The sequence below is a fragment of the Aristolochia californica genome, unplaced genomic scaffold (genome assembly GCF_029961685.1).
Source record: "Aristolochia californica isolate CCGP_79_NKW_82.1479 unplaced genomic scaffold, dmAriCali1.0.hap1 SCAF_5, whole genome shotgun sequence".
NCBI classification, from domain to species: domain Eukaryota; kingdom Viridiplantae; phylum Streptophyta; class Magnoliopsida; order Piperales; family Aristolochiaceae; genus Aristolochia; species Aristolochia californica.
The window spans coordinates 1,222,950-1,248,866 of NW_027182214.1; the positions used below are offsets into that span (position 1 = coordinate 1,222,950).

At 35.7% G+C, this 25,917-nt stretch overlaps 3 protein-coding genes across 3 annotated transcripts; 1 reads left to right on the forward strand and 2 right to left on the reverse strand.

Annotated features, from left to right (window-relative positions):
- The first annotated feature begins 486 nt into the window (after positions 1-486).
- Positions 487-8,121, forward strand: LOC137965692 (KH domain-containing protein At3g08620-like). Its single transcript, XM_068812004.1, has 7 exons — positions 487-885; positions 1,011-1,099; positions 2,529-2,677; positions 3,847-3,963; positions 4,746-4,862; positions 6,339-6,482; positions 7,161-8,121. The coding sequence occupies exons 1-7, from the start codon at positions 806-808 to the stop codon at positions 7,305-7,307; spliced, it is 843 nt and encodes a 280-aa protein (XP_068668105.1). The 5' UTR covers positions 487-805; the 3' UTR covers positions 7,308-8,121.
- Positions 8,122-8,657: 536 nt separating this feature from the next.
- Positions 8,658-13,247, reverse strand: LOC137966042 (hydroxyacylglutathione hydrolase cytoplasmic). Its single transcript, XM_068812497.1, has 8 exons — positions 13,228-13,247; positions 12,660-12,777; positions 12,427-12,549; positions 11,160-11,321; positions 10,259-10,337; positions 10,036-10,149; positions 9,464-9,640; positions 8,658-9,051 (listed from the first exon to the last, which is right to left on the reverse strand). The coding sequence occupies exons 2-8, from the start codon at positions 12,704-12,706 to the stop codon at positions 8,977-8,979; spliced, it is 777 nt and encodes a 258-aa protein (XP_068668598.1). The 5' UTR covers positions 12,707-12,777; positions 13,228-13,247; the 3' UTR covers positions 8,658-8,976.
- Positions 13,248-14,681: 1,434 nt separating this feature from the next.
- LOC137966437 (PX domain-containing protein EREL1-like) lies at positions 14,682-25,163 on the reverse strand. Its single transcript, XM_068813044.1, has 10 exons — positions 24,657-25,163; positions 23,027-23,152; positions 22,431-22,529; positions 20,934-21,026; positions 20,250-20,358; positions 18,961-19,730; positions 17,782-17,946; positions 17,444-17,686; positions 16,463-16,678; positions 14,682-15,266 (listed from the first exon to the last, which is right to left on the reverse strand). Exons 1-10 carry the CDS (start codon positions 24,756-24,758, stop codon positions 15,000-15,002), a joined length of 2,190 nt encoding a protein of 729 aa, XP_068669145.1. The 5' UTR covers positions 24,759-25,163; the 3' UTR covers positions 14,682-14,999.
- Positions 25,164-25,917: the final 754 nt, after the last annotated feature.

Below are 25,917 nucleotides of genomic sequence, written 5' to 3' on the forward strand. Positions count from 1 at the left end.
AAAATAGCTGAAAAAATTATAGAACTAGTTATTATTTAAGAAATATTGTCACTCTTTATAATAAGATTTTTAAGTATTAGAGTGAATTAATATTTACAAATATCATTATTTTTAATCAAATATTGATTTGATTTAATATAATGAGTTTAATATTTTTTATGATTTAAAATTTAAAATTAGGAATTATGAATAATTATAAGTATTTTAATAATATAAGAAGATTGCCAAGTGGAAAATGGGTTTAAATAAGAAAAACAAAGTAAATGCAATTAAAAGATTGTCATGTGCTTCTTAGCATAAAACCTCTCTCATTTGATCACGTCCCTGGTTTTCTATATTAGTCACTCTCTCTCTCGTTTTAACGCCCATCGGTCGCTGTGGCCCAAAATAGGACTCTCAGGAGGCTCTCACCACAAGATATAGTCGGGTATTATCTCCCGATCCGCTGGATTTCATCGCCTCTCCGCCGCTTTTGCATGCCTCGGTACTCTTTCACACTGTAAATTCACATCCACGTCTCTGTATTTCTGCCTCTCCCTCTATCACTGAGCACAGAAAACCCCATACCTATTTAAACCTGCGAGAGAGCAGAAATCAATTCACTCATTTCTATACAATTTACTTTTTTTTTTTTTTCTTCTTCTTCTTGGTGGTTTTTCTTTCTTGGAGGGTAGAAAGGGAAAGAATCCCCCCATTCGCTTCCCTTTCTGCAACCCAACAGAGTGCCTTTACAGGTTCTCTCGACCCCCTCCTTTTGTTCTCCTTTTTTTCTTCTCTGCAAAACCCTTTTATCTGTCTCGAAAGCATGTCAGGTTTATACTCACATACCTTCTCTCCAGCAAGAGCTGCTTCTCCACAAATACGAAACACCCCCGACATCGATAGGTACTGCTGCAAAAACACCGAAAGAGTTGCATTCTTTTTTTGTGGGGCCTGTTTGTTTTCTGATATTCGTGGTGCATGTTTGATTGAATTGGGTGTTTGAAAATTTTGGGTATTGTTTCTTTTAGTCAGTACTTGGCAGAGCTATTGGCAGAACATCAGAAGCTTGGGCCTTTCATGCAGGTTCTTCCTATATGCAGCCGTTTATTGAATCAGGGTGAGTGTTCTGAACTTCTTGATGCGTTTCGTGTCTTGAGTGGAGTTTTTTTATTTAGGTTTTGGTTAATTACATCCTCAGATTGGAAAATGGTGCTAACATTCACTATTGGCGGTTCCTATCTCTTCTTTGGTCTTCAAAGAACTGCTTTCAGTGTTACTATATCTTGTCACGTTAGTCGTTTGGGAAATAACTGCTGCTTTTACTTTGTGATAGTTACCGACTTTCCTTTGTCATTCATGAATACTATGCTGGCGTTGGAAATCTGTAGTTAGTATGCAATTGTCAGAAAAATTTCATCTTTGCTCGGGAAACAAGTACTCTTCGGTTAAGTAACGGGTACTCTGCTCGACTCAAATGTGCTTGCACTGTGACAATAAGTTTGGCATTCCAAATACTCTTGAGATCTTTTAAAACTTATCTTGAGGTTGTTTGCTCAAATGTAGTAATTATCAAACTGCTGCATTATCATTTTTGCACTGCCCTTAGAAATTCCCATAATCCATTCCCTTATTCTCCCCTTTCTTTTTGTGGTTGAGGAGAAAACAACTTTGGCAACAAGAGGCGTTATAATGATCACTGTAATACAAAGGCAACCATTAGGTTTATACCCTTGTTGTGCACAAACGCTTGCTTCTTCATGCACAGATTTAGCCGTTTATAATTTCCTATCATTTACAATGAGGTATTTTAGATGAAAGAGAAACTCTTGTGCTTTAGAGTAAAATGTCAAAACCCAGTCTCTATTTTAGATGAAAGAGGAACTCTTGTTCTTTAGAGTACAATGTCAAAACCCGGTCGAGAAGTGCAACAAGATTATGTTATGGTAAGCTGATATCTTGTCACTCTTTGAGCTATTTAGGCGCTTATGTTGACTCACTTTCTATCCAGTTATATCTTAATGTGTAGCACGAAAGCCTTGGTTGAAAATCCTCAATATGGGGCTTGAACTGTGCATATGCCTGTTGTGATGGCTCTCTCGATGATAGATTCATTGATCCAACAATGGCCAAAGCATGATCTGTTTTTTCTTTTGGAAACAGCCATCTAGAGTCTAATTTGTGAACCATACCATTTATCTGATTTTGCCTACTCAAATGGTGCCAGCTAGGATTTTAAGCCTAAACCTGAGGGTATGCATGGGCCATTACAAAAATCGATACAGTGAGTGGGCTATTTAAAAAACTGATTCATTGCATGAGCCATCCAATTGATGTTTGGGACCCTGCATCAGTATTGGCATTTAATATTTTTTTGTACTCTTTTATTTAGAGAATACTAACTGCATAGATGGCATTAGTGTTTGACCTCTGATTTTGCTTTAGACAATGTTTGGATCCTTTTGTTTTTTCCCTTTGCCGATTTCTGTACCTGAAACTTTATTGTTAATCTTACTTTTTTGTTTCTGTTTCTGTTTCTTGTTTGACAGAGATTATACGGGTCTCTAGTATGGTTTCCAACCAAGGGTTTGACAACTATGACCGGCTGCAGCATGCAAGTCCAGGCTCCTTGGCTTCAAATTTTATCCCAAATGTTGGAGGAACTAGTTTAGGAAGCTGGAATGGCCTCCCTCAGGAGGTAACTGGAAAAATTCACCTTTTTTGTACATGTACTAGATCTTCGTCTGTTACTTTTGTTATTATCAATTTCAAAAACAATTATTATTATGTGATGATGGCAGTTGAAAGATGCTGTTGATATCTTGTCCACCTTTCTACATGTTTTTGAAGATGAAAGCTATGGTTTACAAGTTAAAATATTGGAGTATAATTTTGGATTTGAGATAGCTAATATTTTTATATCCGATTTCTATGGTTTTGAGCAGGAAAGAAGAGCTTCCATAGTTAATTTGGTTGACATGATTACAACTTTGTAATGGGTAACCTATGTGAGCTGATTTAAGTGGGTTACTTAGGATGGTTTGGAGGCAGGGTTTGATAGGTAAAAAATGGAGTATTTAAACAAAATAAATAATTAGAATGTCTGTCTGGCTGGTGCTTCTTGAGCACTGTGCTGACTTTTCAGGTGCTCAAGTCTAGGAGTAGCCATACCTGAGAGACAGGTATTTTCTGCTTATTCTATGTAGAGGAAGGTATTCTTCACTCTGCACTGAAACATCCTCACGAGACTTTATTCCTATGTCTATATTGGACTCGTGTTTGGAATTTATTAAGAATGAGGTTGGTGTATTCTGTGAGATGACTTGGCTGCCAGTAGCTTCGGTGGATGTTAGGACTTCTGCTATCTTCCAAAATGTGGAAATTATTTCTCACTACCATGAGGAAGAAACTCCAAAATCAGATAGAGGCTATAACAATTTGTTGGATTTTGTCTAACCTTGTTGATAAACTGTATGTCATCAGCTCACTTTATTTGCTCCTCTTTGTAGCAAACTAAACCTAGGTATACCCATTAATAATGACATTTCAATTCCCAAGTAGAAGAGAAGGTGTATAAAGACATTGATGTAGCATAAATCTAATTATAAATCCTACAATGTCATGGTTTTTTTATCTGTTGTCTTCTTCAACATGAGTTAGTTGTTTGGAAGCAAGCCTACTTTCATATGCATTTTTGCAATTTGAAGAGTGCGTCCCTTTTATTTATTTTTATTTTTATATCAAAGTAAGACGAGGTTATTAAAAATAAAGCCATTACATAATCCTACTAAATTTCTTCTTTTGAGGATGCTAATTTGTTTGTATTCTTTAGTTATGAATGGACTGAATGTCTGTTGCTTTTAACAGAGGCTAGGTCTGCCCCAAGGAATGACAATGGACTGGCAAGGTGCACCAGCAAGCCCAAGTTCATACATTGTCAAGAAGATTTTGCGGTTGGAAATTCCCGTTGACACCTATCCTAATGTATGCTTTATGTCTTTGACCAAAATGTAAACTTAACTAGAATGCTTGCCTTAATCTTTTGAGCTATATGAATCATAAATGGTGACCCACATGTGGTCTAATTGGAGTGACTTGACAGTCATTTGAAATGATGTAGGGCCTCCATCTTATTGTCATCGGAGGTCAAAGTTTAGAAATTTATGTCCTGTTATTACTTTTATTAGTTTACTTACTCTTTGATTTCTTTGTTATTTACTCTTAAGAAAAAAGATACTGGTTTGGCATGTAAAAGTGTTTCGAAATAACAAGAATTAGCATGTAAAGCAGGCATCCCAAATCCTTCATCTGTCTTATGTTTGATGGATGGAAGGCTATTTTATCAACCATCCACATTATTTATGTAGATTGCCTTCTGCTCTACTAATGGATGTGTAGAGATCACATGATTTGTGCAACTATCATGATTTTCCTGAAGTGCTATGCACTTTCCACTAGCTTTGCAAGCAGCTCATTTTTAGATTCTGTTATGGGTGATGAGGATCTATTGAGTCTGCACTCGCAATGACTGCTAACTTACAGGAATACTCTGCCAATCTCCTATGTTAATATGCTCCATGTGCTACAGAGATATGGTGGCCGCTATGACATGAAAAGTACCTGTCATTATCCTCTTAATGTTGCAGAGAAGTCATGATCTATTGGAGCTCTCTATGAAGTTGTGACCAAGTTGCAATCAATTTTTTTAAATGCTGATATTACTTGTTTTGGTAGTCAGACTGACACGTTCTATATGATAATTCCAGTTTAATTTTGTTGGCCGCTTGTTGGGTCCAAGAGGCAATTCACTGAAACGGGTGGAAGCTTCTACAGGCTGTCGTGTGTACATTAGAGGGAAGGGTTCAATAAAAGACCCTGGCAAGGTGACCAAAATCCAACTGAAATGCTCTTTGTAGGTTGTTTATTTGTTCATGTTTGTATGCTTTAAGGTGTGACAATATTAAATGAAATATGCTTCTGATAAGGGTGCCCATTTTTTTAGGCTTGGACCACTAGCTCTTTGAGCTCAAGTACATTTTTGTACTTGTGTTATAGAAGAGTAGGAACAAAATACTGACCGCAAACTAGATTAGGCATGCTCTTTTGATGCTTTGCATGTAAAATACTACTTGCTGTATTTTGTTTGTGAGTAACCATTTGGATACCAATTTCTTTGGCCCCTGAACATGTTCTTGACTGTGAATGGTTCTCAAGTTTTTATCCCTTTGTCAAAACCTCTGAAAATTTATTTGGTAAATTTACTGTGTTCATTTGGTTGCTGACAAGTGCTCAAAATTAGGTGCTGATGAGTAAAAGATGGATTTAGAGGTAAATTGAAGCTTAGCATTTTTTAGAAACATTTCCTTCTCATTTACAAGTGAACTAAAAAAATGTTTTTGTTAGTGAATGTTGAAGTGATAGGGAGATGCCAAGAAACTTGAAAAACGAGAAGAGAATTCTACTAAACAAAAAAGCCTTAAATATTCGATAGCAATAACCCTGCTGATAATCTCAAATTGTAGTTATGCCTAGCACCTCATACAGATGCATGATATTCCCCAAAATTAATTCCTGCAAAGACTTAAATAAACCTAATCTGTTTTGTGAGTGATTAGTACTTTTATTGAAGAGAAATATCTGGAGTAATTATGAATTGATTACAGTTTTTTTTTTTAAATACTAACTGATTACAGCTTAAAGTCTTCAACTTGCTAATTATAGAACTCCCACCTGTAGATATTTGAGTAGTTGTAGAATTTCCATTTAGAGAGTACAACTTTCAGTGAGCGTTGAAGACTGAACTATATTGCTTATTGATGGAATATTTGTTTCTGAAGTAAGTTATGCAACTGTATCTGTAAATTGATGTAAATGAATACCCTGGCCTATCAAACTTCGGCTATCCCATTTAGATGCTCCATGTTGATTTTTTTTTTTTTTTCATTTTCATTTTTAGAACAATGGGAAATGATATTTCATTAAGGAAGCTCCATAAATGCCTGCTGAAAATTTGTGATTCTTCAAAATAATTTTATCATCTTTGTTCATTTCTTTCTTGATAAAATTTTCCATGAATCTCATCTTCTTCTCCCTATGTCACCTTTGATGTCTTGTGAATTCTCTAAAGACATCTATCGGCATTGTCTTCTACATTAGTATCAGATTTGTGTATTTCAACATTATAAATAACTTTTCTATTTGCTTGCTTGACCTTGGAGGGAAGAAATTACCCGCCTATTTGTTCTTCTGAAATCATCTCTTCCTTATGTATAATTTCAAGTTAGTCAGAATATTCAAAAAATTTAAATCTGAGTTTCTGGATGCAAATTATCTCACTTATGTGAATTTTCATATTTTAGGAGGAGAAACTGAGAGGAAGACCAGGCTACGAGCATCTGAATGAACCGCTTCACATTTTGGTTGAGGCCGAGTTGCCTGCGAATATTGTTGATACCAGGCTGAGACATGCTCAAGAAATTATAGAAGAACTGCTTAAACCTGTGGTATTTTTCTTTTCTTACAAATAACCATCTGGAGGTCATCATAGGCATTATATTTCCTAATATTGAAGTTGTTATACTTCAAGAAAGGAACTACTCTCCTTTTCTTTTTGCTGCCATTTAGCAAAAATTTAATTCGTAATAAACAATGGTTAGCAGATGTGTTAAATTTTCCATGCTGCTACTGGTTCCTGATACTAATTAATTAAATTTCGTTGGCACATTGCATGCAAAGTAAAATCAAGACATTTGTTACCTAAAATCTCAGTTCAGAGAGGCCATAAGGAAGGGGTAAGGGTGTTATGTATATTTTGAGCATCTAACCAAGATTGTATGTATCTTGAGGGTGTTGTTCACAGAAGTGTCTCTAGGGCTTTATAAGAAATTTGTTAGCCTTAACTTACTAGATACACTTATTAACTGCACTTTGGCAAAGCAAAAGATGCTAAAGACTAGTGTGAGATATAAAATGCTTACCACCTTTACTATGTTTTCGTTTCTGATTCCAAATTCATTCTCAGCGCTTATCATGGTTTTTAGTTGTTTTCCAGAAGTATATACCTTTCTAAGATAAACTTGCATTCACTGATGCCAACTGACATTCTGGAGGTTTTGTCTAAGAGTTTAAGACCAAAAAAGACACCAGATGTGGATTCACTAATTCTAAATACTCGTTTGCAGGATGAGTCTCAAGATTTCTATAAGAGGCAGCAACTAAGGGAGCTAGCGCTAATAAATTCCAATTTTAGAGAAGAAAGCCCTCGGCCAAGTGGTAGTGTTTCTCCATTCAATTCCAGTGGTATGAAGCGGGCAAAAACAGGGATGTGAGGACCTGATTTTTTATGTGAGGGGAAGCCCACATACTCCCAATGTGACAGGATGCTTTCAGCTTGCCATATTTCTCAGACAGAGCTTTCTACAAGCGATAGAAGGGACCCTATAACCAAGCTGGCCACTCGTGAGTTTACTCGTGAAAACTTTTTTGACAAAAGAAAAAAGAAGAATGTGTTTGAATATCAGGTATAGTTTTGGCCTTTTGTATTTTAGGGTTTTGGCAATGAATATGTTTGCTATAAATCTAGAAATGATAGATTATTCATTGGATTTATTACCTGTTGTAACCCATTATTTGTGATTTGTCCTATTAACATTTGTTGGTTTGGTTAAAAGACTAGTTAGTTTTAATTTCAGTCAGTGAGAGATATATCATTGGCAAAGCTCTTTTGACAGTGTTTTTGACAGTGAGAGATATATCATAGGCAAAGCTCTATTGGGTTCAGTTTTTACCAACCTGTTTGAACTTTGAAGGAATTGCTCTTTCTGTAATGGTTTTGTGTACTATGAACAACTTTTGTACTTCATTGTACTTTTCTCCTGGTGGGCGAGCTGTAAGAGAGGAAATTGTCAATTCCATTGAGATTGATGGATGAACTACAACAATCAAGAGATATAAGACCATGACAGAAACCGCCCAGGGTTGAAGTTTCTTTCTCCATTGCTTGTGTATATTCAACTTTCTGGTACACCATTCTTATTCTTCGAGAAAAAGAAAAAACAAAAAAAATTGTAGCAACCGAGTGGTGAGCGGCTGCTTCTGGATGAATTGTGTCTTTCCTTTAATTGGCGCTCAGTCAGACCATGGGATTTGAATGGGATTGGTAGGGAGCGAAAACGGAGAAGGGAGCCTCGCCACTTTCCCTTCTTTGGCTAGCGCCAATCTCCCCTCGACTGTGCGGAATTCTTCCTTCCCCGCAAAGACGGTTAAACTCTTTGAATTGTTCTTATGCTTAAGTGATGTAAGAATTTCTCATTCTGTGAGGTTGATATCAGGATGTTACATTCGATCTATAAAAATGATATTTGAAGTCGATTTTTTATCTAATAAAACATTTTGCTCAAATGAAAAGGATCAGATGTAGTGGACGTTTTACAGTCAAGGAACACAAAAGAAAAGAACAATCTTTTACGCTTGTTCAGAATTTCTAACTTCTCCCTGAAGCCAGGCAGCAGTGTGGTGCAGTGTATAAATAAATACTCATTTCAATCCTCATCTATAACAAGTTGAATCCATTTTAACTGGGCCATTTTTAACAGTCTCCTGATAGAGTAGGGAGCAGACAAGCCTCATCCCATCTGAGTTTTAAAAAGGAACAAGGCAGGGAGAGGTGATCACCAACATTATGCAGATGGCTCAAGGGCCGGCAAAAAAGAAGGGAGTACCACACAAATATGCAGTTGATTGTCCGAAGTCGAAAATAGAAACAAACTGTGCCCTGAACCAGAGCATCAATACATCTAGTCGGTTTGTGTTTGATGCCTAATCCAGATGATAAACCTGTATACTTGTTACTTCTGTGTCCAGGTTCCAGGAAGTAACGTGTAACAGTTTAAACAACAAAAACTACAGACGGGTTCAAGAGTGCCTCAAGAAAGTTCACATAACTGTTTGTTTTTAAGTTTCTGGTAAATTATGGCTAAGTCATAGGGATTTGCTTCATCAACCTCTCCAGTTGTCTTTCTGTCTCCTTATTTCTCTGAGGGCATCCACAGGAGAATGGTAACCAAGTTTACCCTGTACAGTGTACAGAAAGTGTGAGTCCATGCTTTTCCTAGCCCATGTTTGGTTAGACATAAATAAGAGAAAAGAAAGAATTATGAGAGGGCAGTAATCAAACAGGGTTTATTTATCATTAATGCAATATTTCTCCCAGTTCTTTTTTATCTCATTCTCTCTGTAATCAAACAGGGAGTTTTTATAAAACATTGCATTTATATTATCAATCCCAACACCTGATAGATTCCAGATAGGTGCCTGATTTCAAAACCAAGGGATCCACTGTCAAAAAAAAAAAAAGGAGACGATACATGTGAGAGTGTTGAAAGCAAGCCGCATGTGAGCTCAAAAGTTGATTCCAGAGTCATGCACACATCGTGTTATTAAAGGACACGCACAATAAGGATCCATGAGAGATCTAAGGTTTTACCAGTACTTCTGGCTGGTTGACACGGATGAAAGGATTTATCTCCAGCTCTTGTTCTATTGTTGAAGGAATTGTAGGTAAGTTTGCCTGTCGTTGCTGTTGAGCCCACAAGAGCTTCTGCTTTATCTTTTCGTTTTCTGGTTCAACTGTCGATGCAAATTGCAGGTTCTTGACTGTATACTGAACAGAAAACATTTTGGGAATTAGTTAGTTTCCATGATTAAATCTTTTCAAAATGCACCTTAATTATAAGGATTTTGTGACAACAAGGACATTAATATAAGCAGCAGATTAATTTCTTAGATGATAAACTTTTTTTAGTGAAATTGGTGTGATGAGTTATACGAAAACCAATGTTCAATAACAGCTGAACTTAACCAAGCTCAGGAGTTTGGAATGAAGCACCCTACAGTTAAGGTTCAATACCCAAAGGAGAGACACAAGGATCTCACTCACCCCTACAAAATTCTCAGACATCCTGTTATTGGAAGCTGCCTTTCTCAGAAGTGAAAAAGAGATACCAGTCTAGCATTACTAATGTTTGCTCTCAAGAAGAAAAAAAAAAAAATGCTTACCTCATGGCCACAATAGACTCGAGTGGGCTTTGGCAGTGATGCCAGTGTTACACAAAGCGATTGATACATTTGTTCAGCTGTTCCTTCAAAAAATTTCCCACAGCCAGCAATAAACTACGAGGCAAGTGAAACTTAATCACTATCAATATGCTTAAGTAAATCATATACAACATAATAGCAAGAAGAAACTCCAATGCATTCTCAAGAAGGAGAGATCACTTACAAGTGTATCACCTGTGAATACAGCTGGGTCTTCTTCCTCTTTACTAGTCAAATAGTAGCTTATATGACCTTTAGTGTGGCTGATGGAAGAGAAATGAAGCAATAAACATGATTCGTATTTCTTAGCAGGTCACATCAATGTAAGACAAAGCAATACAAAAGTTTCATGATCACTATATTAGTTCTACTATCATCCCAATAAATTGCAAATTCCTCACATAAAAACCATCAAATGAGAGATATCCTTCTAAATCTTTTTTATATGCTCCAACTCCATATGGTGGATGTGCTGCAGGTTACATGTGTAGCATAAAGATAGTTAGATAAAGTGAAAATTGGGTGACATTAGATAATCGGATTTCAGCAACATATTTCTTTTCATTCTAAAAGACCATAGGGCATATATATATATATATATTATCATATACTCGTAATATATAGCATTTACCAGTAGATTCGCCTTGTCGCTAATAAAACCCAATTAATCCAGCGAAATTCAATTCAGTCCAACTGAGTATGGCAAACAGTAAGGTTCTCACACTGGACTTGCCTTTTTTTCAGCCACAATTTCCTGTCCTTTTTTTGTATTCCAAATATTGTTGAAGCAAGACAGCTACTGTCACATCCTGGAAGACCACTGCTTTGCCAGATTTAAGAAACTGGATTCTACACACAACAAATTTCTTCTTCCTCTAGTTTTTATAGATATCTTTGTTTTTTGTATATATTAATGATGATAACCCTTAATCAAAATATCAACTGTGAAATCAAGGTTTCAAATAAAATTCACAGGACATGGCCCTCTTAAGCAAACAGCAGTTGTTAAGCTGCATTCAAACAATGTGATACAAGTGTAACAGTGTGTTTACACACATACCTGGGGAAAAAAGCAACAAACATACCAAGGAGTGTGGAGGCAGAGTATGTTCACATCAGTCCCTAATGAAACTTTATCTCCATGTTCCAACTTATTTGTGCAACCTTTCACGTTGTCCACTGAGCCACCATAAACCTTAATTCCTGGAACCAACTTCTTAATTTTGTCATTTCCACCAGCATGATCCCTAGAAGAAGAGAGGTATTCTCATAAAGGCCAACAAATATTCTGCCTAAACAAAGAGCATTGAAACATTACAAACACAAAAAAAAACTTGAACCTCCACAAGTCAATTAAAAAAAAAGTTAATGATAAAGACAAAAGATGTATGTTTTAGAACTAGGATTCAAGGAACATTAGCAGACATCATTAGCACATGATGAAAAAAATTTAGAAGAGTAAAAATTGGAGGCAAGCCAAGGATTTCACCGTTTGCTGATTGTATCCAGTGACAAAATTCAAGGGTTGCAAGTCCAGTGCAGATTGAGAACTAGTTATATCCCAAAGAGACTTTTCTCTATCTGGCATCATTCATTCAAAAGGATGGAGTGAAAGAGGATAATATAGAATTCTGATATAATGGTCAACCATTCAAAAGAAAAAGCCATTTGAGACGGTACGGGCATAGCTGAAGCGTAATTGTGTAAGACTAAAAGGGGGATATCAGTTGATGATCTGGGAAACAACAATGGAAGGTCAAAAGAGTGATTGAGTAAGTTGTGAGGAAAAACCTGAAGAAGGCAAACTAAGTAATGAAGCTTGCAAATGATAGAGCAACATGAGAGGGGAGTGATGTAGTCAGCCCCAGCAAAGCTGGGACAACGATCTGATGATGATAATGCTACTATGAGGCATCTTAGTTAACCGAAAATCCTAAAGACTGGGAACTAACAAGCAAAAACAAGGTACTAATTAGCAATGATCAAGCAGAAGGCACATACACTTGGACATTAGAACCGGTACACCAAAAACAAAACGGAGCTCCTATATGAGCTTTACAGTATGCTTATTACAAAAAAATCTCTCAATCGCCTGGAGAAAACCAGAAGAATGAAAACTTAGCTAAGCAGTTCGATCACAAACAGTAAAACCAATTCCAAAATCCTCGAAAGCTCAATAACAGAAAAAAGAACAGCTCGACAGCCAAGTCAACCGTCCTAGTGAGAGAAAAAACACGCAACAAAAACTCTAATCAACACTTTCGCAAAGAAGATGGACACCGACCAAACAAAGCAACCTAATAACAAACCCAATAAAATTCCTTTAAGAAACAACTTAAAAAATACGACTACCAGTGATGATGAGTAGTGAGAACGAGCTCGAGATTAGCGCCATTCTCTTTGACCACAGGCAGAATCTTCTCCGGCTCCACTGGATCAACCACCGCTGCTTCCTTGGAACTCTCGTCTATAATACTTTCAAAACCAAATGAAAAAAATCAGATAGTTGTAAAAAGAAAAACAGCAAACTGGGTTCCATCAATATCTAACAAAATTCGATTTAAGATTAAGAAGAGAAGACATACAGATAGGCATAGTTGTCTTCCAAGCAGGGTACTGGCACGATTTTCATCTTTTCTCTCCCTTCTCTTCCTTCTCTTTTCTTTTTTCTTGTCAAAAACTCAGAGCTCAAACGTTGAGAATCTGATTTCCACCAAAATGACAGATTTTGCAATGTATATCACAGTCCATCACATTTTAAAATCAATTTAAATTCATAAAACATATTTTTTTGTTTTTTTAATCCTCTAATCATTAATGAAATCAAAAGTTGTCACCCATCATCGCAATGAAACTTTGAACGTTCTTCTCATTTTGAGCTTAAAGATCTATTGAGAAAATTACACACACAAAAAAAAAAAAAAAAAAAAAAAAACAAATCGTCAATATCGAATGGAGAGAAAATAATTCATCCAAACACTACAGAAGAAAAGCAACTTAAACCGAAAAATATACAAAAACAAGTAAACTAGATAGAATCCCAATAGGTGAGGCCTGAGAAGGGTGATATGTAAATGAATTTTAACTGCTTTAGCTGTTCCAAAGAGCTACTAATTAAATTCAAAGGAATTGGTTCACTGAAACTGTTCTCACCAAAGTTGAGAGAGAAGCAGGGATATGTCCACTAGAGGATTTGTTGTCCTCACAAGTCCGCGGGAAGGGATCAATTGCTCGTGGACAATGAGTTAGTCATCTTCAAACTTATGACTTTCCTCTTCCTCCTCTCTAACCTTCTCACTTTCTCTTGCCTAATGCCCTGCAATTTTCAAAAGTTTAGATTAAATATAATAAATAACATCATTTTGTTAGATATTAACTAAAAATTAGTTAATTATATATTTAATTCTATATTTTTAGGGCCTCTACATTTTAATTTTATCATGATCGGACAACTAAGATAGCGAATTCGTATGTTGCACCAAATGACTTTTCGTATTGGATTATATATATATATATATAATAATAATAATTTTAACCATTTAATATCTCAAAATTGTATTAATTATATTATTATGGTGATAAAAATTATATATAATTTTTAATTATTTTTAACACTAAATTAAATATTTTAATTTATGTTTATTAACTAGTATTTAGAGTAAATAATATAACTATAAATTTAACTATTAATTATCATTGAATTTCAAATTTATGCCATCTACTTCAAAATTAATTTATAAATTCTTAATCATTTAAACCCTAAGTTAAAATCTACAACTATCATGTATTTGATATGTTTGCATATTTAGTATTTAAATTAAAAGTAAAATAAATATTTAGAGTATTTTTTCTATTTTATTCAACTAAAAAAATAAAGATGAGTTCTCTTGGAGTAGCCAACATTTGAATGAGTTCCCACTTTTCTATTAGCTTCATCATCACAAATCATTTTAGTAATAAAATTTCAATGTACTTTTCATAATATTACATATTGAAAGAAAAATAAAAAACCCTAGATTTTATTTTCACTTTCTTGTGCGATCTGCTTTTCAATTGTATTAACGACCTTAAATAAGCCATGTTTCTTTATGTAAGTATAAGTTCTTATGGTGACCTTAAAATTGTGTTTTGAATACAGAAAGTGGAGAGAAAAGAAAAGAAATAGAAAGAGAAAAAAAATGTTTCTTTTCTCTTATTTAGATGCCCATGGAAAATGAGAGAGAAAATGAAGGAGAAATATAGATTCTCTTGTTTGGATACAAATGGAAAATGATAAAAAAAAAAAAATAGTAATATTTTAAAATTTTGACGATTAAAGTTTTTTTTTTTTTTTTAATCTCCAAATTTCATCATTTTGTGAGAGAAAATTTATTAGCTAATAGAGAAAATAATTCTCTTATTTTCAGAACATATCTATCTCTCCTCTTTTCTTTTATTTTCTTTTCTATGGGTTCCAAACAGGCCTTAAAAGTTTGGTTAAACATTTCAAACATTTGTATTCACCTGTTCATCTGTGCTCTTTCTCTCTCTAGGTAATAGGGTAAATAAATGAGTAATAGAACATTGGAACCTATCTGAATTAAAAATGTAATAATAGGTAAAGAATTATCCCTGCCCCTTTTCAATTTTAACCTGTGCACATTTCTAGCCCTCACCCTTCACTAGAGCAGTAAATGCAGGTTCTGCCTTCTTTAATGTCACTCCTAACACAAAACTATCCACAAAAAATCAACAAAAGCTACAACATACTACATTGTTCATTGCTCACTAGGCCAAAAATTTCTTGGGACAAGAATTATACAGTACAATAAGCCTCAGATTTCAGAAACTTCACTTTTAATTTACTGTGGAAAGGACTTGAATGAAAGGGATCATTGTTACTTTGAGAGTATTTACAAAAAACCACATGATACATTCCCTTTGCTCTATCTTTCTAAGAATTTGTTGAGTACTGTCTTTCTAGCAGGTGCAGTATCATCTCTCCCATCTTCTTTATCAGGTTTGACTATGGTTTTCAAGGCACAGCCCATTACAGAATTCACCTGTTTCCTCAGCTGAGCATTGTCAATAAAAATATCGGTCAACATCTTCCGCACCTCATTATCCGCAATTCTAGGATCATCACCATTTCTGTGTGTGTTGCTCTCAAGTTTGTCACCCTGATCATCATCATCTTGGGCTAGCAATTGTGCCTACCGTATTTTAACAATTTAGTTTGTCATGAGGAATGCCATAACTTTGAAAGAGCCACAAAGCAGTTTACAGTTCTCCAACTTCCATGAAATTAAATGCACCCATTTAATTAGCAAATAGAGAAGCCTTTCAATGCAGCAAGAAGAAAAAATTCCCAAAATCATCAAGTTTGAAAAAATATTACAGGTTTTCTTTTGAAGATTATAGGATTTAACATGAAATAATTCCTCTTGAAAAACAAGAAGAAAAAAAAGTGAACCAACAGATTTATGCAAAAACAAGCAAGACAGAATTTCAACATTCTTAACAATGGCGAATAGTAATAAAATGAACTGAAAACCTTTGTCAATAGATTCAATGGTAACAGCAAATTATGTCTCCCAACTCCTTTGGAGACTTCCTCTTATTCATGTTGAAAACTTAATGGTTCAGGGACAGCTAACTGCTGGCATACGTCCAGGCAGTCAAATTACTATTTGTTGTTAAAACTTTTAAGGACATCTGTACCCTGTTCATCAATTTACCTGACTTATACCCAACCAATAATAATGTAATTGATAAATTGAGCTAGCTCATCTAGGGGTAGGCATTGGGTCGGATTTTCTGGGGAGCCCGACTCGATCTGAAAAACCTGGGTTCGGGTTTGTGATTTCACCCCACAGGTCGAGGATAGGGCTGGGAAAAAAATCCGCCGAGTTTCGAGTCGGAACAGGTTTTCCCAAACCCGACCCACATACAAGACAGATATAAAACATGGTTGAGACAGGTTGGGTTTTGGAAGGATGGAGTGGGGATGGGTCAGGTTTAAGTTGGTTTACTGGGACGGTTATGAGGATGATGATCGTGTCGGGTTCGGGTTTCAGGGTCAGGGATCAGGTTCAACCCTAGACTCATCCTTAATTGACTATCCAATATAAAGAAGTCAAGAATCTCCAAACCCATAGCCCATGTGGGACTTTTTTTTTTTTTTCGAAATAGCAAGGCTGATATTAAGGGGGGAAGAATGTAGAAAAGTCCATATGGGACTTTCACCAGATAATAATGACCACTAAGATGAAATATACATTTCCACCATGAAAGGCATGTGCCGGTGCCATAGGATGCAACTTAATAACTAACTGGTCATAGATAAAATAATAAAAATAAAAATACAACATGATACACCACAAACTGCCATGAAAGATGATAGACATACCTCTGCAAGGAGGAGGCCAATTCTATTGTCCGAGGTGGTCAAAAGATCCAGAGCATCGGAGAGAGAAGTCTCAACATTGAATTTATCTTCCCCTTCTGCAAGAAAATTGACACTACATTCTTGAAGCCGGGAACGAAGAATTTCACATTCATGCAGGAGCTTCTCTCTTGCAAGTTTTGCTTGTTCCTTCTTTTGCTTCTCTTTTTGCAGAATTTTCTGAAAGAGTCCAAATAAAAATTGATAACATAAAATACCTTTAAAGTGTTCTTTCCTCATTCAACAATAAATATTTTTTTTTTGAGAAGACATTCAACAATAAATATTAAAAGTTCAAATAGGAAGGATTTGAATCATCCCAAAAAGAAATGGAAGTATCAAAAGTTAGCTCCTTGCAGTAACATACTTTGTGAGTAGAACCATATCTGCAAGGGATCCAAATAGAATGATTTGCTTATATTTTCTATATTGATTTTTTATTTACTTTTTAATGAAAACCCCGTGACTTTAGATAAAACAATCTAGCCACTTCAGTGACCATAAACATGAATTTAAGGCAGCTTTGTAGTCAAGCAAGACATACAGTCAATAGATAAGATGAACTGCCCATAGGTTGTCCTTCAGATTAGTTACAAGAAAGTGTTTCATTGATGTAAAAATATTGATGAAGAGACAAAAAGACGCTTGAGGTGCTCAGACAGAGAACCAATACAAAAAGAAAGAAAAAAAAAAAGAGGGAATGTGGAGAAAGTAATGTTTCCTAATAAATAAGAAAAAAAAGATGGGTGAGAGAGGAGGAAACATAGAAAGCGAGAGAGACCAAAAAATGATGGTTAGTGGTTTTAAGATATTTAAACCTGAAGCCATCTAAATTACATCAATTGCCAGAATACCTATGGAATTTAAAAAATAGGGCAGGTTCAGGTAAATTCCCAGTAAACGAGAAAGCATATAAGCATTTCAAGATAAGGAATAAGCACCAACCTGTAGCTCAGATTTCTCCTGCAATGATTGACTCAGCTCCTGTCTCAATTCAGTTTGAGTTTTTCTCAGAGATTTAACCTCCTTAACAAGAACTTTAATATCGCCTTTGGATTTCATCTCTGAACCTGCTTGATGCCTCTGCAATTTCTCAAACTGTTCTCTCATCGCATTCAACTCTTGCATCAATGAGGTCTTCTCACTGATGGCAGACATTTTTTCTGATTCTGCAATAATCTTTTCATCCTGAAATTGCAAAAGGAAAGTCGCAAAAAAATAAATAATGAATTTCAGTTCTACTATGGGTTATTTGAAAATGCATATCAGCAAGGACAAGAAACCTGTTCAAACTTGAGCTTTGATTCCATCTCCATAGACTTCCTACGAAGTTCCTCCAAGTCCCACTGCATCTGTGTGATTCGTTCCCTTTCAATTAAGATTGTTTGCTGCAAATTTTCTTTAGCCTTTTGTTTTGTACTTTCAAGTTCAATTTCCAAATCTTTCACCTGGGGAGGTAGAATAGGATAAGAAAGTTATGAAAACGAAAGTACTGTAACAAGAATTTTTTTTGAAATCCTCTAAGTGACCTTTGAGGAATAATTCTCATCAGGAAGGTACAGATACCAAGTAAACTCATATAAAACCGTAACAGTTTTGTTTGCAATTGCACCTTTGGATAAGCCTCTGAAACTAGATTCCAGATAGTAAAGACAAAGAAAAGAGGAAAACAAGCCTCTGGTTGGCCCACATATAACACACTGATGCAGAGGCAAAGGGATGAATGGGGTTCCAGATGCAACCAAAGCAATAGCTAGAGAGTGATTTGAGTTAGAAAATAATTTTATCCAGCAAGGTCTGCGATCGGAGGAACTGTAAAATGTAATGGGCTTCAAAGTCAACTCCTCATTCACGAAAGTTGGCTGATATGTGTCAAGATTCATTGACCTATTGAAGTTGGGAAGAATGCTCAGTCCAGCTTCAAACCATAATGCTAACTTAGATGCTGTTTTTTCAGCCAAGTTAATGCTCTACAAGGGCAATTGATTATAAAGCAGAAGCATCCTATTTGATGTTAACTTTTCAAGAAGTGCCCTTCAGGTAACAGAAGAAACTTCATTAATTGGAAACAGGGAGCATCTCCAGCGCATCTTATTGAGAGTGATTCTTACCCAATTGACCCAGGTAGAAGATACTGTGTTTTTATGTTTTTATTTGTCATTGCGGTTTGTGATGTATTTTTTCTTGCTGGCCTCATTTGTTGGCTAACCATTTGCTTTGAATTTTTTTATAATTATTCTCTCCTTACTAAAATTTCTTCATCATCCTCAACAAAAAAAAACTTCAAATGCTCAGCCAAATGATTGGCAAGAGATATCTTAGCTCCACAATCAGAAAGAAAGTGCCAAATGAATTATTATCCCATTCTAATATTTCTAATAAAAGTTCAAAATGCCACAATGAAATTGAATAACTCAAGTCATATGAGCACAAGCAACCTCAAAAGAACAAGAGGTACCCACCTTTGTTGTAAGATATTCTTTTGTAGCTGTTTCTTGATCTAACCTAGCCCGAAGATCCTCCATATCTGTTGTAGCTGTAGCTAATCTTCTTTGAAAGGTTGTGAACACCCTATTCATTTTATTACGCTGATCCAATGGAAGAACGATCTGCACATTATTTGAAAATTGCAAACCAGCAACCTCTGCATCTCTAATGGCACCCACAGAGTTATCCCCAGAAATGCCCAGCCCAGAATTCAACATTTCACTGCCCCGCGCAGAACTTGTATCACTTCCAAGACTCTCAGCAGACAGTTTCCGAGCATGTCCAAGGATATTATCCCCCTTCAGCTCGGATTGAGACTCAGTTGAGGCATTTCCATAAAAGACATCCTTCCCTCGAATACTATTTTCCTTTCTATGAAGCATTTTATCCCTAGGAAACTCTAGTTGTTCTGACATAGTTTCTCCCATGAGTCCATTTTCATTATTCAGCCTGCCATACTTTGTGATTGTGCCCATGGTAGAAGTCAAGTCCTGATCCAATGAAATATCATCTGAACCGATTTCTGAAAATTGGTCCCTACCATGCCTTGGAGTTCCCAGATCTGATGCTTCATAAGTATAATCACTACAGTTATCTGTGGAAATAGACGAAGTCTTTGCAATTGCTAATGAATTATTCACAACAAAAGAAGCACTAGATGTAGCTTGCAATGCCCATGAAGATGAACCACCACGAATACCATCAGAAACAGCATCCAAGCTTTTGTGGTTCTCATCCTGAAACGCTGCAGAAGCAAAGCTTTACAGTTTTATCATGCTAAACTATGAATGCAAGTGACTACATTGTACCTTCAGACAGAATAAAAAGACATTACTGAGTGTGACCATATTATATTTCAGACACCCCAAACACAAGGTACGGTGGGGATGGACCCACCAATTAAAGAGTCTGACTACCAACAGGTAACTGTCCAAAAAGCCTGATCAACAAACCCAAAGAAGACTCATAAAAATGAAATGAAAGATAAAAGACCCACAGTTCACTCTCATCTGGTAAAGGCCTCTAGATCAAACAGTGTGTATCATCAAAAATTAACTTGAGGCCACCATCAGTGGTTAAATGGGTGGGACCAACTCGACTCTCCCCACAAGTGAACAGTATCCTTTATATATAAGCAAAATCAATATTGTTAGTACTTCCTGTCAATCAAATACATGATATACAGAAATCTATCCTTTCTCAATTTAATTCAGAAACCTAAAAATTAATCAAACCAACAATGAATAAATAAAAAATTACGTACATGCCCTAGCAGCAGCTTCCAGTTCAAGAAAGGACGCCATAGGAACACTTCTGGACAAATCAATGTCGCATAGTAGCTTGCCCATCCATTCCTCCAAAGCACACCTCCTCTGGAATAAACTAACATTTTGAGACCATTCATCATTAAAGAGAGATCATTTTTCCTAATATGACAGATCCATTTTTATACAATCCCCCTCCCCCCATATCCGACCCCACAAAAAAAAATAAAAAAAATACAATTATCTATGAATGAATCCCACATTGGTCAAACTTAAAAAAAATGAAATTCTGACATAGTTCAGGCAGTGATGAGTAGGACCAGACTCCTAGGACATCCCCAGAACATTCTTTTCCATCATTCTGCATAGTCTAGAAGAAAACAGTAAAATTTATTCTTCTTTGCTTTGAATGAGATTTATCATAGAACTGGTCATATTTTTATTTATGGTAGTACCATTGAATCGCTATATATTTTTTATTATTGTTAATTGAGTTCCTCAAACTCGTGGAATATATAAATGGTTTCAGAAACCATAGGAAATCCCACTCCTAAAGCAGTCATGCCATAGTTGGTTACATTCAAATATAAGGGTAGTTAGATTTAAACACTCTTGAGCATATATCCATAACCAAACAGCATATTAGCATGAAAAGAAAAACCAAAAATCTATGAGCTACCTACCTCTTCTAAAAGTGCTTTGCTCGAATTGATTCTTAAAAAACGATGCTTGGGCGGGTGTGGTGGGAGAATTTTCTTGGGAAATACACGTTTAAGCTACAAATTAAAGAAAAAAGAAAATATGTTAAAAACATCTCAAAGTCAAAACCACTTTCAATAACAATGCAAATAATAATCAACAATCTACCTACAAAGAGGAGATTATTTCATGCAGTAGTCAAACAAAGAAAATGTAACAAGGGATCATGCAAAGGTAGCTTATGGAGAATAGTATTTACAGGCTATGGACAGAGTGACAATTAACTGTTCCCCTGGTTTTCTGTTCCATTTGCATACTTTTTCATAAACCTTGGTTAATTCTTTTATTCTTTGAGCAAGTTGCTTTACATTTTTTTATGAATGTTGCTTTACATTAATGTTATGAAGAAAACAATAATGCTTTATATTATTCCACGTCCCAATACCAAGTCCTCTACTTTCAAAGACACAAAAGAGAAAGAATGTGCACTGTACAAGTTCTTTTTATTGGATGATATTTACTTTTTGGCCCCATAATGTTGGGATGCATCAAATATAAAGAGTTACAGCTTTAGGAGCAAGAGAAGCCTCACCCCTCAAAACTAGAGGGAGAGAAATTCTCAAGCTTCAGTTACAGGGGAGGGCATGCCCATTACAACTTGCTTGCAGGAGACTCCTTCTTTGCTTGGGAGTTCGATACAGAATTTGCTGACCTGAGAACATGCTACAGTGAAATAGTTAACACAACACACTTCTAGGATCTCGGCATGCACATGTACTCTTTCTCCAAGGGGGAGCCACCATCCAAAACATCCAAAATATGATGATGGACAAGTCGCCTTCAACAATGAAAGGACTAGAGAAATGCCAAGCATACAGTTTAACCACTTTTAGAAGAGCTCTGACTTCTGTGTCAGCAGAAATTTTGCAATACAATTTTTTCTTGAAAATTGTTAGAAAATTTTATTTACAGAAAATTTTGTTAATTCCAAAAGAAGCCAAAATTGAAATATAGAATTTTTTCGCAGTATAAATGGTATAATCTTTCATTGGAAAAGACAAAGACATACATAAAGGTATAGTTCAGGACTCATTGAAACCCAGAAAACAGCTAATGCCTAGGAAGAATAACGAAGGAAAAAATACTACTATATACCCCTGAGAAATCCGTTTCCGTCACGAAAGCTTAATTATCCTAGCGTAGTTTCTCAGTTCGATATTTTGCCCTTCAACTAAATGTATGAACGTGAGCCGAACTTTGGTGTATTTTCAACTGAGAAACCAAAATAACTTGCTCTAAAGGAGACATATAATCCTTGGAAGAGTTCCCAAATGGAGAATTCAAATATCAAATCACACGAAGCAGGAAACAATTTTTTGGTGACACATGAATTACCATTGTGAAAGTAAATTTTGTTCAATAGCAATAGCATATCGAGATGCTTCTCTCATGCTAGTGCCAAGATAGAGTTCACAACTTACTGCACTGTACAGCTTCAAAAAGTCACTGAATCTCCTAAATACCCCTCCAGCCAAACTAATCCCTTCTGGTGATTGAATTCCAACCTGAACCCTGTAAAACTGTCTTAAGACATTAAAACAGAAATCAAAGCACTGTGCATGGTCAACAAGAGAAAAGATTGAGGTAAATTAAATACCATACTTTCAACTCCTAGGAGCAGGTATTGAGCATTACAAAAGTTGTGATAATTTTGAACTGGTATTAATCTTAATTGAAAAGTTTGTTTTTAGCAATATTTGTCCCAGAGGTATGAATCTTAAATATCATTGTAATATCAAGAAAAGTCACTACCACTGTTCAAAAGTTTGTTTTTTAGCAATATTTGTCCCAGATATATTAAACTTAAATATCATTGCTAATAGCAAGAAAAGGCACTATGCACAGTTCAAAAGTTTGTTTTTTAGCAATATTTGTCCCAGAGCTGGTGCACTTTCAAAATGAGCCTTAGGGACTTGCCAACAGAATACTTCAGCAAAAAGCAATTACTGTGCTTCTAAGATAGCTTTTCTACCAATACATAAACAGCCAGGACAATCCATTCGTTCTGGCAACTCACCACCACTGGATCAATGAAGCTGCCTTCTGAAGCTTTTGTCTCAGCTTGTACTATCCAAGAGGGAACAGTAACACAGTAACTCCATCCTGACCGTGAATCATGAGGCCAAACAGTGTCTCTTCCTTCCTAAAAGACAAATCTGGAACTTTTAATAAGGCTGAAAATTTTCAGACTCCAACTAAATAGAGAATAGACAGACAAGGAAACAGAACTGTGAAATAGAATTTAAAAACACTGAAGTTTCAAAATACTAACTTCATTTTAATGTGTCCAACATTTACAAATATTGCTCAAGTTTGTGTTAGAAACAAATAAATGCAAACTTTTTATTTAGGAAAACTGTTACATGGATGGGTATCAAGATACACTAAAGAGGTTTGAAAACAAGAATTCTCATTAATTTGAATACGACCAGTGCGCAAAAGGCTTAAGCTTCCAATGCAAATGTTCTAACCAACTGACATTCCTTATCTATGTGTTCATAAACAATATGCCTTATCTAAACCAATACTTTGTACCTAGGCACACTTCAAGTAGGATCATGAAATTTCAAGATTTTACTGCTATTCTACCTTTTGATGGACCTTTGAGGTTTAAAAAACTTCAATTTTTTTTACTAAAGGAGCAACACTGTTATTGTCAAAGAACACGCAATATTTCCCTAGGTAATTTGACAAACAACCAGCAACAGTAAAATTTATCCTCAATCTACCAAATAAATATCATGCTGATTGTTTGACTCCAAAAAAAATCTCCCTTCACTCCATCAACCATACAACACTAAAATGTTAAAAGAGATTACAAACAGCTGACCCTTTTAATAAAAATAATTATTTTCTAGTTCATAAATCAACAAAATAATTTCTGTTTCAGCTAACTTTCAGACAGACGATAAAGGAGCTGGTGATTCTCTTTCATAGATTAGAATTAATAAAAATGGCATGCACTAGGAAAAAAAGAACAGCTTCAATCAGACAAGCATGAAGCTAGTTCAGTGGTTACCAAATGATGGATTATAAAGAAGGAAAGAACAACGAAAATTCTGACTTGCTCTGACGATCACACTCGCTACAACCTTCCTAAACTTCATAACAAGATTCATCAAGGAAATACAAGGCAATAGCAATACCAAATATAAGAAAAAAAAATAACTATAACCATTAACACAATTTATACATCAATTTAGAATCTGTTGTCTAAACTAGAACGGTTACTCTTTAAGTTGAAGAAAACCCAAATAAGGCTGTATAACCTTTAAGCAATTAATAAGTTTGGAATTAGGATCATATAGATCTCTTTACTAGCCAACCAGACCAAAACTTAAACCCCGACCCTAAAGCCATTCAACGATCACCAGATTAGATTCTAATACCCAACATCCAACTACAGAAACTAAGAGACTGAGAATGCTAAAACAATTAAGTACAACCTCAATTATCCTAAGCTCGGGACATTCAAAATTAAGCCTACAAAATTATTTTACTCCTAGGAATTTAATTTCACTAACAATAGAAACAACGACCCATGAGTCAATAGAAACAAGGTCAGCAGAAACAAGGCCATGAATTGGACACAGATTAAGACCAACGATAAAAGGAACTCTGGGATCAGGGAAGAAGAATTGACTGACCCATCTCTTAGGAGGTGGACTCCAATCCATTCCAAGAGGTAGAGGAGAGTTGCCGTCGTGGCGATGCTTTGGAGGGCTCTTTTGGGGCATCCTCGGCGACATAAACGACGCCTTTTTTTACCCAAGTAAACCAAAAAAAAATATGATAGATCCGATCTTCAGCAAAAACAGAGAAGAATGAACCATTCAAAACAGAGAGGGATTGAGGGGGAAAGGGTGATCGAAGAATCTATCCACTCCCCCTCTCTCGTTCCAGTCGAGCTACAATGAGCAGCGTGTCGGTCTCTTTCGTCTTGTTCTACCCTCCTTGTTTTTTGTAAAAAAAGGAATCAGCGATCCCTCGTCTAAGCTGTGAAAGCTGTACAAAGACCTCAGTGCCACCTAACTGTCTTCCGCAGTCTCTGATACTTGTTGTTGCACGATGAGACCAGACCACAGCGAGGAAGAGACGCAGACGTGCAGTGCTCAACCTTCTCCCGTGCTTTGGACGCTATGTCGCAAAATCAATTTTACTTATACGAACCAAGTAAAATTTCATGAGTCCTATTAGATCAGCAACCGGTGGTGAGCGACTGGGTGGGGACCAAGTTTTGAAATATCAGAGAAACATTATCAGAACATAGGAAAACTTACGGAAATGCCGAAATATACGGAACCCCCTCATGAGCACAAGCTAGAGAGGGGTGATCAAGTTCTAACTACCAGGTTTAATCACTGATCAAATTGGGTCGCAATCCCCTCTCTAAATGTCAAAGCTTATTAATGTTCTTAACTTTTTACGTTATTATGATTTCGCCATTGGTTCAATCGTTTGGTTGGACGTTGAGTCGAGTTTTAAATCATTGGTGTAATAGTGTAAATACCAAAAAATCTTGTTTAATGATTCTATTTCTTAAATATCTGAAAATTAATAATTTAAAAACAAATTAATATTTTTTAAAAGAAAATTTTAGTCATATTTAACCGAAGTTGAGATGATAATGTTAGTCTTTTGAATGAGGCACCAAATTTGAGAGATGAACATGAAATGGAGAAATGAGCAGTTCATTTTGTCACTGTATACAGATTTTTAATCCTTAAAATGGAAGTCCTTCCAACGCCAGTACAACTACTAAGTTTTCTGTAACTTCACTTTGTCTTAATAATACTACGGAAAATAAGCACATAGCCAAGGTTGCTGAACAAGAATTTTGTTCAATCTGGTTGAAATTGGAACATTCAAATCAACCGACAATTGCTTATTTGATTGCATTAGAATTGT